This window comes from Berghia stephanieae, chromosome 6 (genome assembly GCF_034508935.2).
Source record: "Berghia stephanieae isolate SIO BIC M18660-M18661 chromosome 6, UCSD_Bste_1.3, whole genome shotgun sequence".
Classification (NCBI taxonomy): Eukaryota; Metazoa; Mollusca; class Gastropoda; order Nudibranchia; family Aeolidiidae; genus Berghia; species Berghia stephanieae.
In genome coordinates this window covers 64,458,050-64,474,855 of record NC_088365.1, presented here as the reverse complement: position 1 = coordinate 64,474,855, position 16,806 = coordinate 64,458,050, and the positions used below count along the sequence as shown (strand labels likewise).

At 34.8% G+C, this 16,806-nt stretch overlaps 2 protein-coding genes across 5 annotated transcripts in view; one reads left to right on the top strand and one right to left on the bottom strand.

The window, feature by feature from the left end:
* Positions 1-16,806, bottom strand: part of LOC144975444 (suppressor of tumorigenicity 7 protein homolog) — a 99,146-nt gene that overhangs the window by 19,139 nt on the left and 63,201 nt on the right. For all 4 annotated transcript variants that reach the window (XM_078919510.1, XM_078919513.1, XM_078919511.1 and 1 more), the window contains one exon: positions 13,873-13,955. In XM_078919510.1, the coding sequence (XP_078775636.1) occupies positions 13,873-13,955 (83 nt within the window). The remainder of the gene's footprint in view (positions 1-13,872; positions 13,956-16,806) is intronic.
* LOC144975556 (uncharacterized) lies at positions 4,003-13,715 on the top strand. Its single transcript, XM_078919718.1, has 5 exons — positions 4,003-4,071; positions 4,888-5,104; positions 7,107-7,610; positions 13,638-13,642; positions 13,704-13,715. Exons 2-5 carry the CDS (start codon positions 4,948-4,950, stop codon positions 13,713-13,715), a joined length of 678 nt encoding a protein of 225 aa, XP_078775844.1. The 5' UTR covers positions 4,003-4,071; positions 4,888-4,947.

Sequence of the window (16,806 nt, the reverse complement as noted above, 5' to 3'; positions counted from 1 at the left end):
TAAATAAATAAATAAATAAATAAATAAATAAATAAATAAATAAATAAATAAATAAATAATTAAATAAATAAATAAATAAATAAATAAATAAATAAATAAATAAATAAATAAATAAATAAATAAATAAATAGGATTTCCGTGACAATCAATAGTTAAACAATGCACAAATTAAAATATACAACAGACCAAAAGGCATATTTTGTGGATTTTGTAGAATTCAAAATTGCCAGGAAGAATTTGAATAGAATTCCGACTGGAACCAGGACGGTATGTGTCGGCACAAGACAGCTCGGCTCTCTACCAATGAGTTATGCACAAGACAGCAAAAGTTACAGGATTCAATTAATATTCCCCATAGTTTTTACATAATTTGTGACACATTCCATCCATATAGTTATAATGTCTGAATGGAGTGGAATTTTACAGTCAAAATGATCAGAAAGGTATTTGAAGTTTAAGTTTAAGAAATATATATATATATATATGTATATATATATGTGTGTATATATATATATATATATATATATATATATATATATATATATATATATATATATATATATATATATATATATGTATTAATACCGGATAGGGAGACTTTTGGTACCCCTATTAGTTCATTTTACAGTACTTTACCAATAGGGAGACCAAAATCCGGTCCCCCTATTGATTTGACCTCTAGCACATTCACTTTTCTATTTTTAGTTTAAGGTTGTCAACCCAACCGTCAAGGATATATAATTGTAAATCATAGTATTGAAGTTATTTGTTAAACACCACAGTAAGAAGAGTTATGCCTAAATTTTCACGTTGGTCAATAAGGTGACCGCCTGAAAAAAGTACAATAGGGGTACCAGTGTTTTCATCGATATATTTCAATAGTGGGGCAATATATCTTTCCGAAATTTTCTCTAAAATTCTAGAGCATTATATGGATTTTTATAGTAATGAAAACCTAATATAAAATTGTGTGAAAGTTGATGAACTGAGGAATGAACAAGATATACGAATTATAATCTATTTTTAGAAACAGATTTATCGAATCTTGGTCCGGATTCTTATCTTGGTGACAAGAGACAAGCAAACATAGTAACTCTTTTTTTCGTGAAACGTATGTTTAGTCAATTTCGCGCATAAAGAGGCACTCGGCACTCAGTAGTAGGTGGTTATCAGTTATCAGCTCGGCCTTTAGTTCTTAGTCAAACGCTTCATCAAACCCATTATTGAGTAGCATGTTGATGCCTGATGCCAGTTGAAGCCATCTCGACGTCGTGAAATGGAGCATCTTCTGTCATAGCAGTAGATCAGATGCCGCATTTAAATCCTCCATTCCAGGCGTTGCTGTTGCCATATCGATCTTCGAAATGATTTGGTCTAGACGTCAAGTTGACCCGTTCTATGTCTGAAGAGATTTTAAAGTGCAATACCTAACATTATATCTTGATCTACAAAAGAGTTTTTTTAAATGAACCGCTGTGTTTCTATATTTTTCAAGAACCAAGGATTATCTGATAACTACTGACTTGCAAAGAGAGTGGCCGACGGACGTCCTCTCTATAGCCGCAAGTATTTTTTCGTCACTTGCTGAGTTCCAAACTAGACGTCTATGGCATCGTGGGGTAAATTGATGCTGGAGGCATCATTGAAGAGACACCGAGATAATTTAAATGGTAAGTTATAGGCCATTCTTATTACATCACAGTTGATTTAAGATTTTCAATAGGGTAGACATCACACTAGGTACTTTGGTAAAAAATTCAAATTGGATTGAGCTCAATGAAACCTATATCATTTTAAAGTGCTTTTCACCACGATTCTAATGATACCAAAATTGTGAAAATCAGATAAGCAGAAAAAAAGTTGTGTTAGTTTAAAGGCTGACAAATGGTCTTCTATTTGCCTTTGTTATTTACTGACGGACTTTGTGACCTGAAAATTGTTGCATTTCCGGTAGTAACCGCCATTTGGATTTCAAAACTGGTCTAAAATGACCGCTAAGATTTGAGTAAGGATTTTACTGGAACGAATTTCATGGATGCGGTATTCAACTTTGCCCTGAATTTAATTTATAAAAAAGTTAAGATGTTAAATAAACGTGCCAGCATGAAATTTTGATTTACCAAGTTCTAATCTTTTAATTATCCAAAGCTAAATTATACCCTACTTTATCCATAATCAAAAGTTATACTAAATTGTCATTGATTTTAAAATAAACTACACCAAACGATAGAGTAATTTCTCCTGAAGAAAATAAGACATAAATCATTAAAATCCATCCATAAACAAAAAATCTATGGAACTTTTTCTGAGACCCATCACTCAAAAGTCCAAAAAATCGGGTCACAGCCACTAGGCCATTTATCGGCTCCCTGCTGGAGGGCCAAATGGACGTTTACCAAAGTACCTAATCACACACACACACCGATTGATGATTGTCACTTGTCAGTCAGTCATTTGGAAGTGGAGTCAGATAATTCGGGAACTTCTGTAGACTGTAGATTCACACTAGTGAGTAAGATCTGTCGTTTACTACTACTACTACTACTACCACTACTACTTTTAGTTTTAGCGCTATCCAACTCAACACTTCTCGTGTTTATTTTATTTTGGCAAAACTAGAATGGATTTTTGAAAAGAATATAAAATAATTTAAACTTAAACCTGTCTTTGCATCTTGCTTTATGCATACAGTATGCCATATCACAGCCATCACAAATCATAGTTTAATGTTGAGAATATGCTATTTCTTTTGTAACTTCAGATCAGAGAGATTTTAGCTTTAAAAATCCTGAAAAATGTCTTGCTGTCAATCCAGACAACCCTTTTGATGTGATCTATGATGTTAATGGTAAGAATGTAATTTGATGAGGAAATGAATAACATTTAGGTACACATAGTTTGCTTTTTTTTTTTTTTTTTTTTGAGTCATGATGTGTAATACTATTACAGTCCACTCCGGATAATTGCAACTCGTTTAATCGCAACTTTCGGTTAATCACAATATTTCCTAAGCAATGGAAATAATTCTATATAAAAGTCACTGGTTAATTGCAACAAACTTTGGTTTTTTAAAAAGTGGTAAATTCAAGAAATCAAATAGTATATCATGATTAAATTTCATCATGGATGAAATCGTGACAGGTTGAAGAATCGAGAGTGAGCAGGATTTAATGCTACAGTAGTGTGTCACCACTCTGTTAGAGTCAAAAGAGGGCGGGGCTCTGCAGTATGGGTTTGTGACGTCATCGGTGGCCATTAAATAGAAGAGGAGTGGGGCTGGTCATAATCTTGACAACAGGTTATAAATGACAGTTATAAAGAGAGACTGAGCGATATCCTTTGTTTTAGGATTAACAACTGTGCATTGTGACCAATGAGTTTGGTGAGAGCTTATTGTCTCTCATTAAGGCTAATCTCTTTAACTCTGACAAATGTTGAATTGTTGAGAAAAAAGATTGAAACTTCTTCCAATCTGAATAAGATATCGGCTTGCTTCATAGCTGCTTTTGGTTGACAAATCTACACGGGGCTGCCATATGGTTTTTGTTTCAATCAAATTGCTCTGTATGTGGTGGACTAAGATTATTATTTACTGGTTTGAGTTGACAATAAATGTGTAAAATGTTGAAATAGTGGACAGGAAACTGAATTTCGGTTAATCCCAACATTTTCGATGATCCCAAGGTATTGCGATTATCCTAAGTGGACTGTACCTGAATCTTGAACGAAAAACTATCATATGGATATGATTATAGACAGATTGGTTTCTGGAATTATATTTCCGTCCTCCCTTGCCAACTCTGACGTTCTTGAAATTTAAAAGAAAATAGCCAGAAGGTTACCGACTTAATTTTCGTTTTTTTTCCAAAGGACAATAGTCATAAGGTAAATAATTTTTAAAAAATCCTTTTACAGCACAAGATGGCATGATTTTTTGTTTAAGAGTTTAGAGAAAAACTTGCACATGATAGTCTTCAGCTTTTTTTTGTTGTTTTTATTTTCTATATAGACTCCAACTCAGAGCCTGAAAGTGATGCAGAACAAAGTTCCATATCACATGATTCATTTGTGGTAAGTATGTACATTAAAATAAAATCATAACATTTGTATAGCGTTTATCCACAGTTGGCACCATGCTCAAAATGCTTCACATCACCATATTTTGTGGTGGACAAAACACATTTGCCACAAAAGATGAGACCTGCAGTCTGTTAGGCGCAATACAATATTTCAGGACAAGGACAACACTGTTTTACACCAGTGAGATCTCCTAGTTTTTTGTTGTTAAAAATTTTTCTTTGCAGTGGACTTCGCCAACAATAACACTATTTTAAACCTTCCTCGTTATATTTTGAAGTGATATTCATTGATGAGCCATTCACATTTGAAGTCGTTTGTTTTTTATTTGACAAAATGTGAAAATGATGCGTTTCCAGGAAAAATTAAAATAGCTTCTGTTGGGATTATACTTTTGATCTCGCATTTTGTCCAAATTCTCTTGCATCGTAATGTTTATCAACTTTTTTTGTTAACTATATTGCAGTTGCAAGGTTAGGAAGTTCATATTGTTGCAATGACAACCGTTTATATGTCCAGAATCGTAGTGATATAAAAAATTGTTTTGTAGTTGTTGGTCCTGGTGTAGGATTTAAAGAGTTGGTTAAAAACGGTTTACTGAAACCCTGGTTGGTGTATCTATATTTATCCAAGCACAGTTGAACATATTAAATACTTAGACAATATGTCTGCCTTTCTCAACTCTTTTTTATTATACTTGCATTATTAACCAGCTAATTGTTTAGTTGGATTATTAAACAATGGCTCTTCATGTTTATTGTCAACATGAATAAATTGATTGATCTGTCATCTTTTCCACAAAATATACAGGGTCCCGATTTTGTTGCTGACTCCGAGTCTGATTCCTCTACGTACTCTGTGAGGTACCCCATGCTGAGTACATCATTGTCTCTGGAACCTAGTGCTCATTCCCCAACTCAGTCAGAGCCTCATCCACAACTATCACAGACTGAACCTCGTTGCCAGTCTGGGACCCAGGTTCAACCCGAATGCTATACACTTGCAAACCAACGTGTTACGTGCAATGGTGAGTCATTTTTTTGTCATTCTTCTCCTTTGATATTTGTGGGATCAATTTTAATTTACCCATTCCTTTTAAAAGAAAACTTCCACCCCCTCCATGGTGCTGCATTTGTGTTATTGCATTTTTTTCTGTTTTGGCAGTGCTGCGTCGCAAAATACGCTACCATTTACATAACAAGCACAAATCCAAATTTGATAGGGTGGACATCTTAGAATCTGAAACCCCAATGTGTGAGTGATATCAGTGAAACCAGCCATAAAAATGTTCATGTTTATTTTATTGGGGTTTTTTTGTCTGTAATAGACTTAAATTGCTTGTATTGTAAGTGTTAAAATGGTTTTTTTGTTACAACCCATCTATATATTAAAACTGTTTCTTTGTATTTCTATGATGCTTAAGGCTTTTTTTCACAGACCAGCTGGAAACTTAACGAGAATCAGAGTAGATAACATTTTTATTAATCTTGCAACCTAAACAGTATATGATGATTGGCAGCATTTAAAGAAAAGCACATTTTCTTTTTAATTTGTCGGTACTAAAATTATACTTTGATAATGTCTGCTGTGCTACAAACCCTTTTGTCTTCCAGGTTCAATATTTTTCTTTATTCTAAAATTCTTGGGTTTCCTTTCAATGACAACTGAGATCATTAAAATTCAGCTCACAACATGATGTGTGTAGATTTGATGAAAACATATGTTCGAGTTGAGAAGCAGTGTTCACGAACTTGCTGATCGTTTTTACTAGCATTTATTTTCCTAACTTACCTGTGTCAATTAACAAAGGCAAGACTCAAATATTTTCTATCTGAACAGTGTGTTTGTTATTGAAATATTTCCGGCATATACATGTCATATTTCATTCCCACAAAATATAAATCAGGATTAAGTTGTCTGGGCATCAGCATCGTTCAGGCAGTTGGGGGGAAGTCTTTAAGGAATTAATGAAGCCGATGCTCAACCGGTCTGGAGTACGTTTGATTGATGTCGGCTGTTTGTTCTGCCAGCCGGTGATGTTTTCTCACTCCCTCAATGACAAAGAAAGTCATTGTTATGACTATGAACTATAGTCTATTATTACTTTTGTTACTATATTAATTGTTACTTATTGCCGCTACTGTTATTATTATTATTATTATTATTATTATTATTATTATTATTATTATTATTATTATTATTATTATTATTATTATTATTATTATTACTATTATTATTATTATTATTATTATTATTATTATTATTATTATTATTATTATTATTATTATTATTATTATTATTATTATTATTATGATATTGCCTTCATTGCATTCTATTACTATTATTGATATAATTAATTTCTGATTGTTGTAAATAATTTATGTGAATTGAATTTTGTCGATTGGCCAAGGGCCTACAATAAACTTAAATGAAATGTTAGTCTTTGGATAGGACTTGGGTCTATTCTTGATTGCTTTTCCGCCTGGGTCGAGTGAAGCATTTGGAGTAAATTTTGTTGCTCAACGTAAAAAACATGACGCTTACCATTCCGCTGATACTGATACCTCCAAGGGGTGGTTGGGGAAAAACCTAAAATTCTTTTGACATTCTGTCTGATTTTTCACTGAAACAACAAAGGACAATCTATGTATTCAGATGAGACTTCAATGTGTTACTATTCCGATTTATGTTCATATTTTGATTATAATGAAGAGGGAACCCTGAACCCAGTGAAGTGGGTGGGTTGATCTATTTATTTCTATTTCAAAACAAAAATATGGCGTCTTTTCACTGGATTTGTTATGTGGCAGAGGTCTCCACAAATCTAACATACCTCTTCCAAAGGAATAGATGGTAGAAAAATATATAACAAGAAGGAATTATGACAGTTACTTGTCCAGGCCTTAAATATTTGGAATGCTATTCCTCTCTATCGCTGTCATGTAGCTGATGTGCATACGATCTGTCTATTGATTTATTTTCATAGTTCATAGCATGATGTGCTTTATTTTCTTCTTTTTTTTTCCCAGAGAAATACAAAAAGCCAAGGAGACCCTGTCCATACTGTGGACAGTTGCAAACAAAACTCTCAAGGCATTTGATGAGGAAACACAAAGATGAGACAGAAGTTACAGAGACCATGAAACAGCCTGTAAAGGAAAGGGATAGAACAATGGAGAATCTCAAGAAAAAGGGCATTTTTTATTCAAACACTAGAAACAATTCAATAGTTATGCGTGAGAGAGCACAAGGGTCACATGAAGTTGTTATGTGTGCTGGCTGTAAGGGGTTTTACTCTGGACGAAGGGTTTATGAACACAAAAAGAAATGTAGTACTGAGCATGCTCTGTGTACTGGGGTTGTAAAATTTTATCCCGTGGCTCCCAATGCAAGTAAAGAAATAAAGGAGAATATTCTTGACAAATTTCGGAATGATGAAGTGGGAAATTTGTGTCGATCAGACAAAGCTATAGTATTGTTAGGAACAAAATTGTGGAGTAAAAGTTCAAAGAAGGAGAGAAAAGTTATAATGAGTGATTTACGCATCTTAGGAAATTTGATTTTAAAAACTAGGAAGAGAACAAATCAACCTTCTTTCTCTGGAGAGGACGTGGTGAAGCGTTGTAACTTTAATGAAATATCGCAAACCATTTCTGAAATCCTTTGAAAGAGGATGGGACATTGAAAGCAGGCTTGAAGCTTTCAATTGGATTTATATTGAAAAAGTTAATTAATTTCTTAAAAGGGGAATATATAATGCAAAACAAAATGGAAGAATCCGCAGAGATAGATTTGTTCAAAGCTGTCCTGGATTATAATTGGGATAGTATTTTTTTTACAGCCAGAGTTCAATGTGAAGCAAAGAGAACAAATTTGAGAAAACCCAAAGAGATGCCATTAGAGAATGATATAAAGAAGCTACGGCAATTTATTACTGAAGAGATGGTCCGTATTTGTGAGGATGATTATCAATTATTTGATTCACATATGTTTGTTAGGCTTCGCAATGTCATCGTAGCTAGGCTTACAATGTTTAATGCGAGGAGAGGCGGAGAACCCGCAAGGATGTTGTTAAAAGACTGGAATGATGCAGATTCAGGTGTATGGGTTGATCCCCAGCTTGTACAACATGTCACTGATCCTCTGGAAAAAGCGTTACTTGAGAAGTATAAGCTGGCCTATCAGTCTGGAAAGGGAAGCAAGATGTTGGTCCCTGTGTTGATACCCAATGACACAATTCAGCCTTTAAGGAAACTTGCACAGGAGCGTAAAGCTGTTGATATTTCAGACAACCCATTTCTTTTTCCAAATACAGGAATATCCAAAGATCATGTAAGTGGTTACATTGCCATCAAATATGTCACTTCCTTAGTAAAGGATTTAGAGAAACCCCAGTTGTTAATAGCTGATAAATTCAGGCACCGAGCTTCGACATTATTTGCCTTACTTGATGTCCCACAACACGAGAGAGATGTCTTCTATCGACATATGGGACACAGTGAATCAATCAATCAAAACATTTATCAGTGTCCACTTGCAATACGAGAAATAACAGAAGTTGGTCATTTTTTGGGTCAAATTGATAACTCAGCATCGGTCACTGGGGAAGGAAATTGTAACATTGAAACAAATGACTCTGTAGTGAATAGAGACTCAAATGCAAATTTTGGAACATCCATAGTAACAGCTGCAAATCAAGAAGAAATATTTGATGGTGAAGCAGGAGTGTCAAATCAGCTTACGTGTTCTTCAAAACAAACTGAACCCAAGAGGAATTCAAGCAAAAATCGGAGATACATGTCATGGTCAGATGAGGATACAGATAGAGTCAAGTCATATTTTAAAAACTTTGTCGAAGATGTTTCAGCACATGGTTCAAGGGGATCATTACCTAGAAAGTCTGAAATTATTCTGTTCTTAAAACACCACAGGGTATTTTCACAAAAAGGAATCCCTGAAGGTACACTAATTAGTTTGGTGAAGACAAAGATTTTTAATGAAAGAAATAAATATAGAAGGGAAAGAGCGTTTCAATCGGTGTAATGACAATCATGAATTTGATTTGTATTACATTCATTGTATTGTATAGTGTTATTGACATATTTTGGGGGTTTACAAAAACGTTTTATCTTTATATAGTACAATCTGTTCATCATTGCAATATCCTTTTTTATATTATATGAACATTCATTTGCTCAGCTTGAGAGACAAATGCTTTGTAGAACCATAGCTGCCAACCGTTCTGTTAAAAACGGATTTGTTCCGTATTTGACTTCCTGAGTCCGTAAGTGCTTATTTTTAGTTCAAAATCCGTATTTTGTAATTTTTGACTAATTTGTGGTAAAAAAGCCATGTGAGCCTAATGAATTATTATTATTGATCCATTATTATTACTATTACTACTACTACTATTGTTGTTATTATTATTATCATTATTATTGGTGTCCAGTGAGAGCATAATCTCCATTTGTGTAGCTCTTTAATTTGAATTATGCCTCTATCATAAATGATTTTCAACAATTAAAAAAGTTCCATTCGTTTATATGACGCCTGTATTTTACTCAAACCTTTCATAATGTATTGGAGATTTGCATAGGATATGGATGTTAGCCTCAATATACTTTGAATATTCTAAGACAGTATTGATACTTTCACTATTTGTTACAAATATTATTTTAATTAAGAATAAAATTAAATCCACCTTTTTGATTGGAAGGTATTCAAAAAGAAAATCAATTGCTTATATTGATTAAAGATGACAATGATTATTTCCCTTTATTAATTTATGAAATATATAAATTTAATCCCTTTAAAAACATCTTCATCTGATTTTAATTTTTTTTTTCAAGCAAGCTTTTGTAACGGTTTAGGTTCAAGAAAAATAAGTATACTCCATTTTTAGGTGTGTTTATCTTGTCAAAGTAAAGAAGTAGGAATTCTCTAATATTTAGAGGTGCATTTTACTATAACTACTATTATAGTATACTACTTAAAGACCATTATGTTGCATGAAAGAAAACATATATGCAATCGTCTACTTTTTATCTGAACTCACCTAATTTTTACCCCAAAACGCCCTCTCAAGTGATGTACCAGGTTGGTGGTTATGCATTTCTAACCATCTTAAGTTATTTCATTTATTTTACAATTGTGCTTCTTGTGTATTGGTCCTTATCAAAGTTGAGGCAGTTGAATTCTTTCTTTATATTGTCCGTTCTGAATTTTGATCTCATTGTGGAAAGCTCCCATAGCGGGCAGGGAGGTACACACTGTGTCTTCTATCCCCTTATATCTGTTTTCCAACATGCTTTCAGTCTTTGTCTTGGAATGAGATTACTTGTTTTTTTCCTGGCCCTCGCCGGAGTCCTAGCTGGGAGGGAAGCAGTCAAATGCATATTTATTGTTTTGGGAGATGATATTTTTTTCCTTGTAAATCATCTCTCTGTTATGTATTATTACTATATTTGTTATTTTTTAATGTATAATGTAAGCATTTGAGTGTGTTCCTCTTTGTTGGATTTTGTTCTTGTGTCCGGATAAGACTTATAGGTGATCTCAAACTAAGTACATTGGTGATACGCTCTTGGAATCTACATCTGATCCCTATTTGTTCCCAGTTCCCCTATGTCTTACTTTCTCTTGGATGCTTCAACTGTAATTCTAGAACTTTTTACTATCCAATTTTCTTCCTTTTTACTGGCGCTGATATAACCTAAATGTGTTGCAAGCGCCGTAAAACCCTTAAAAACAAAACAACAATCATTGTGGAAAGTGTCATTTTAACGATTCAAATGTGCTGGTACTAAACCCGATAATTGAGCAACATTTGGACTAGCCTCTGTCATCTCAAACTTGTTAGTGTTAGTAATAGTAATTAAAAAGGCTGACTTTTATATGTTGCGATTCGATGAAGGGGGGGGGGGGGGCGGGGCTTCGGCACACATCGCCCCTCATCCCGGGCCAAATGAGCGTTCCTTATTTTATTTTTGAAAAGTTGGCAGCTATGTAGAACTATCTGAAAGAATCAGATATGGCAGAATAAAAAGTCTTTCTACTAACCCTAACTTAATTGGCCAATGTAGCTTTATGTTCAGCATTTTCTAGATACCTAATGTAAAATTTCACTATTCTTTTTATGATAATTTTAAGAGTTGCAATCTTTAGAGGTGACTGTCAAGAAATGACACCTCTGTGCATTTAATTTCATTCTTTCTTTATCCCCTCATCCTTAATCAGAATAATAATAATTAATAATGAAAAAAAATGCAGCAACGACAGCTTAGAACGGCATAAAGTGCTTAAGAATTATTTTTTTTGCATTAAACTTTATTCAAACGATTTTCAACACTTTTGCTTCACAGTTTATGCTTTTTAACAAATGCAATTAAGCAACTTACCAGCAACAACATATTGGTTTGTTATCATTTGAGGGTTTTATCAGTAAAACTGTTTCTATCCTTTTATGTTGCACTGTACACATAGCAAACTTCATGCTTTTATTTGGTGACCAAAGACTTATGTGATACAGTGGATGAATGTTTGTGATGGCTTTTGGAACTGAAATAAACCTGCAATATGATTTGTAGACTTCTATCGTTATGTATCATTTTTCGGTCAAATGTAAATGTAATTTTACACGAGCTTGATGTATCATAAAACCCACAATGAGCTCAACGTGCAGCTGGTAGTACATTTATATGGACACGAACAACGTTGTTACAATTCAGTAACGTACTCCAATTAACACAAGTGAGACTGTAAATGAGACTTTTACAATGACTCTGCATCGCCACAAATATGGATTCGAACCCTGGCAACTCGGGCGTCAGACGAACTGTCTACCACGAAACCAAAGCAAGCATTGTGCAAGTTAAAGTGAATGAGATGTTGATTGAAGCCGTTCATTGTGTCCATCAGATCTGCTGTCCTATCCATCCAACTCCATTCACTGGGTGGGGTTCCCGACTTCCCATAATGGGCAGGGACGTACTCGTTGCGTCTTCTATCCCCCTATGTCTGTTTTCCAACTTGTTTTCTGTCTTTGTCTCGGGATGGGATTACTTGGTTTTGTCCAGGACCTGGCTGGGAGGGAAACAGTCAAATGTATAGTTCGAGTTTTGGGAGATTATATTTTTCCCTTGTAAATCATCTGTCTGTTATGCTCTTTATTGTTTTGTTTACATATTATTTGTAAACATTTGAGTGTATCCCTCTTTGTTGGGACCTGTGCTTGTGTCTGAATGAGACGTTTAGGTGATCTCAAACTAAGTACTTTGATAGTGGGCTCTTGGAATCTACTGTTTCCTATTTGAAACAAATCCCCTTTGCCTTACTTTTTCTTGGGTGCTCTAATTGTAGTTCCAGAACTTTTTACTATCCCATTTTCTTCCTTTTTACTGGCGCTGATATGACCTTAATGTGTTGCAAGCGCCGTAAAACCCTTAAAAACAAAACAAAACAAACCAAGTCCATTCAGTGGTATACAACAACAACAAATAAACTCCTCTGCCTGGTCCCTTCTATCTCTGATCTTAACCTGGGTCGTCAGGTTTCTAAAAGGGTCGGGGACTGCAAAAACAATGGCGCACGGAGCAACTGGGAATATTTTTTGCCGTGTTTGAGTCCCAGGTTATTTCCCTGAGCGCCCCTTCTGAGGGATGGACCTTCCCAGGAGTTAGTAAATGCGTTGCTCGGCCACTTCACTCTACGCACACTGGGATAAGCTTCGACACTATGGCCATGAAGCTCTTAATCTTAAGGACTTACTTTATTTTAGACAATTTGGTGGTAGCTCACTTGAAAATGCACTCTTAGGTATACACATATATAAACATATACTGGGCTCCCTAAAAGGGTTTTTTAATGTGGTCTCCCTAAAAACATGTTTTTACCAAATGTCTCCTTAAAGCTACAGAAACACTTAGTAAAACATTAGGGGACCGAGTAATTTTCTATATACCATTGTGATCATCAAGCATCAGAATTGTGTTCATAAATCATTGTAGGGAATCAAACTATACTCATTTGAACAAAGATTGAACAGTTTAATCAATTTGAACAAGACATATGCTTGGTCCTCCAATTGGTGCATTTCACAGTGGTCACCTTAATAGTGGATTGATACTTTATATATATATATATATATATATAAATATATATATATATATAGAATGCGCTTGGCCAAGGAGTTCACAACATTGCCATCCGGAAGTATAACGGACCAACACACAAACTCTGTGTAACCATGAACTTTTATAGTCTGGTTAATACAGTTCAGTGAGAACAACTCACAAACGCGGATGGCAAAAACAATAACAAAGGCCCGAGTGACGACATCTGCATACTATCTATATATCTATATATATATATATATATATATATATATATATATATATATATATATATATAATATATATATATATATATATATATATATATATATATATATATATATATATATATATATATATGAATATATATATATATATATATATATTTCTTAAACTTAAACTTCAAATACCTTTCTGATCATTTTGATTGTAAAATTCCACTTCATTCAGACAATGTCACTGAAATCCTTTTTATTTATTTATTTATTTATTTATATATATTCTCCTCCCTGATAGCATTTATTTTGACTAAAATTGTTAAAAACTTAAAATTTAATTTTAAGCACAGGTTCATCCCAACATCAACATGTAAAATCTAATAAACAAAAATGAATAACATCGCTTAAAGAAAATGAACAAAATATCCAACATGGAACGTTTCGAGCTTTTTCGAGGAGATTCTTACCAGAATGAGTCCTGAGATGAGAGAAGAGGTCCCTGTGAGTGCCACATAAAACTTGGGCGTCAGGGTGTTCAGGAACATAGTCGCTGTAGAAGAGAAGGGGGGAAAAAAGAAGGAAAATAATGAGTATGACGAGGTAACTATTTTTACTATCAGTGGACTCTTTAAAATACAGACATATGCTGTGCAGTAAAAAAAAAAAAAAAAAATAATTTTTTAAATAATGTTTTCTATAATACATTTGACAAAGTAAAAAGAAGGAAACTTAGGTTATACCCTCCCCGCAAATCCCACCCTTCAAAATAAAAATATATTTCCTTTATTCATCCCCAAGGAGAAATGTTTGTCTTTAGTGTCTATTCCAAGGAAAGACCAGAATAACACAGGTGTCAGCCGCAGTACAGCACCGCATAGTAAGCTAAAGCGATGTGACTTGCTCAAGGTCACGCAGCGGAGCGGGTTGTCGTTGAACCTGATACCATTCAGGTACGAAGCAAAGATCATACCGCTGAACCACGCTATCTCAAAAACAGAGCGACTGTGCTTGTTATATTTTAATTCAGAAAGGCAGATTCATATTTTATTTCTAGATGATGGGGTAATTGCGCCGGGGGGGGGGGGGGGGGGGGGGGGAAAGAGATATTCGTCTTTTTACTTTTATTTATTGGGTTTCTTCATATACTTTGACTGTCATCATGGTCTGGTGTTCAAAGTTGTATTTTATTTAATCACATAGAGCATTTAATCTATCTGGAAAAATATTTGTAAAAGGCATGTGCGATTGGTTCGCATTAAATTGACACAGCTTTTTTTTATCTTCTTTCTTTGGGGGGGGGGGGGGGGGGGGGGGGGGGGGGGGGGGGGGGGGGGGCATGGATGTTGCCTATAGCAACAGGAATCAATCTCCAGCCATAGAAATGAAAGCTAAAAAAACTCCGTTTAGCGCAGGAAGTCACTACATTGCTGTTCTTTGGTTTTTAACAGCTAACGTGTGAACATTTAGTAGGGTTATATCACCACTGGGATTAGGGAATGTGAAAGACTATAGGCAGTGATATCAGAGGGAAAAATTGCAATGATAACATTGATATAATAATACTATTATCCGAGTGTGGTGGTCTAGAAGCATTTTAATTTTCTTTTTTCTTTTCTCTTTTTCTTAATTAAAGATAAAAAATTATAAAAAATTACTGTATCTATTTCTTATGTAGGGAAGATTTTAAAATACACATATAAAATATAGTTCGCAATCCCTATAAATCATTTCAACGATTCTTTAAAAAATAGTATTACACCAGTTTTCACATTAAAATCAACACAAAAATCAAAATTTTCAATAAACCAAACAATTTCTCAAAATAGAAGCATAGAGAGGGGTTTGGGGGGTTGGTGGGGGGGGGGGGGTAACCAATAAAACAAACAGTAATTAAAATAAAAGTATGAAAAGGAAACAAAACATCCCGTCCTATGTGTTGTATGATGGTGGTACTCACATCTACTCCACTATACAGGACTTCAATGGAACCTTGTGGTTAACCATATCTGACATTAACTCATTTATATTGGAAGCAAAAAAAGTGTGCGCAGTGCGGCTATGTGGTCTTGTGGATATGACACTCGCTTTCGAATCGGAAGGTCTTGGTTTGTTTTTGTTTTTATGTTTTTAAGGGTTTTACGGCGTTTGCAACACATTAAGGTCATATCAGCGCCTTAAAAAGGAAGAAAATGGGATGGTAAAAAGGTCTAGAATTACAATTAAAGTATCCAAGAATAAGGCAGACAAAGGGGAACTGGTTCAAATAGGGAACAGGTGTAGATTCCAAGAGCACACTTTCAGTGCACTCGGTTTGAGATCATTTAAAAGTCTCATCCAGACACAAGCAACAGGTCCCCACTAAGAGGAATACACTCAAATTTTTACAAATCATATATAATACATAAACAAAAAATAATAAAATGCATAACAGTGAGATTATTTACAAAGAAAAAAATATCCTCTCCCAAAACTAACTATACATTTGACTGTTTCCCTACCGTCCAGGGTATCCGGTCAGGGCCAGGACAAAACTAAGTAATCTCATTCCAAGACAAAGACAGAAAGCATGTTGGGAAACAAACATAGGGAGATAGAAGACACAGTATGTACCTCCCTGCCCACCATGGGAGGTCAGGAACCCCACCCAGAAGGTCTTGGCTTCAAGCCTCGCTCGGCACATAGTTGAGTCATTGGAAAAGGCTCTTTTACTCACATTCTCTCACCATACACCAGGTGTAAAATGAGTATCTGGCAGTTAAAAGCGTTATCTGTCGGAACAAAAATTGTAATATCGCCTAACAGACGTCATGTCTCGTTCTACATGTTAAGTATTGCTGTTGGTCAGGGACCCCTTGTAAAGCGCTTTGAGCACGTTTAGTGGATATTGCACTATATAAAAGCTCGTTTTAAAAAAGCTGTATGATGATGGTACACACACACCTATTCTACTGCACACTGACTTCAATGAAATCTCACGGTCAACCATATCAGACATTAACTCATTAATATTGGAAGTTTAAAAAAAAACACCAAAAAAAAAACAAAAAACCTCAAAAGGAGTGTTCGGAGTACAGCCTGGCATATCTAGGTAAATAAAATATTGGTATCAATTCTCCATGACAGCCATAAAGCCGGCCCTAGTTTCCATAGCATTAAAAAAAAATGGTCAAAAGCAATTGCTCGCTACCCTTTGGATAGGACACAAGTCTATTGTTGCAAAGCAATACTCGCAAGATCAAGATCGAAGAGGCCCAATTTATCAATCACCGATGGAGGATACGGGAAAAGGAAAAGGGTTGGAGGGGGGAGAGAGATCAGACAAAATCTTGACTGCACACCGTCTTCGATTTTCAGGCGTTCCATATATTTTGCTGTTCTGGGGGCGGAGGGAAGGACGTCAG

Excerpts from the sequence above, each read along its gene's own strand:
- LOC144975556 (XM_078919718.1), top strand. The coding sequence starts at position 4,948 with ATGCTGAGTACATCATTGTCTCTGGAACCTAGTGCTCATTCCCCAACT. Across the intron at positions 5,105-7,106 it reads CCAACGTGTTACGTGCAATG|AGAAATACAAAAAGCCAAGG; the intron begins GTGAGTCATTTT and ends TTTTTTTCCCAG.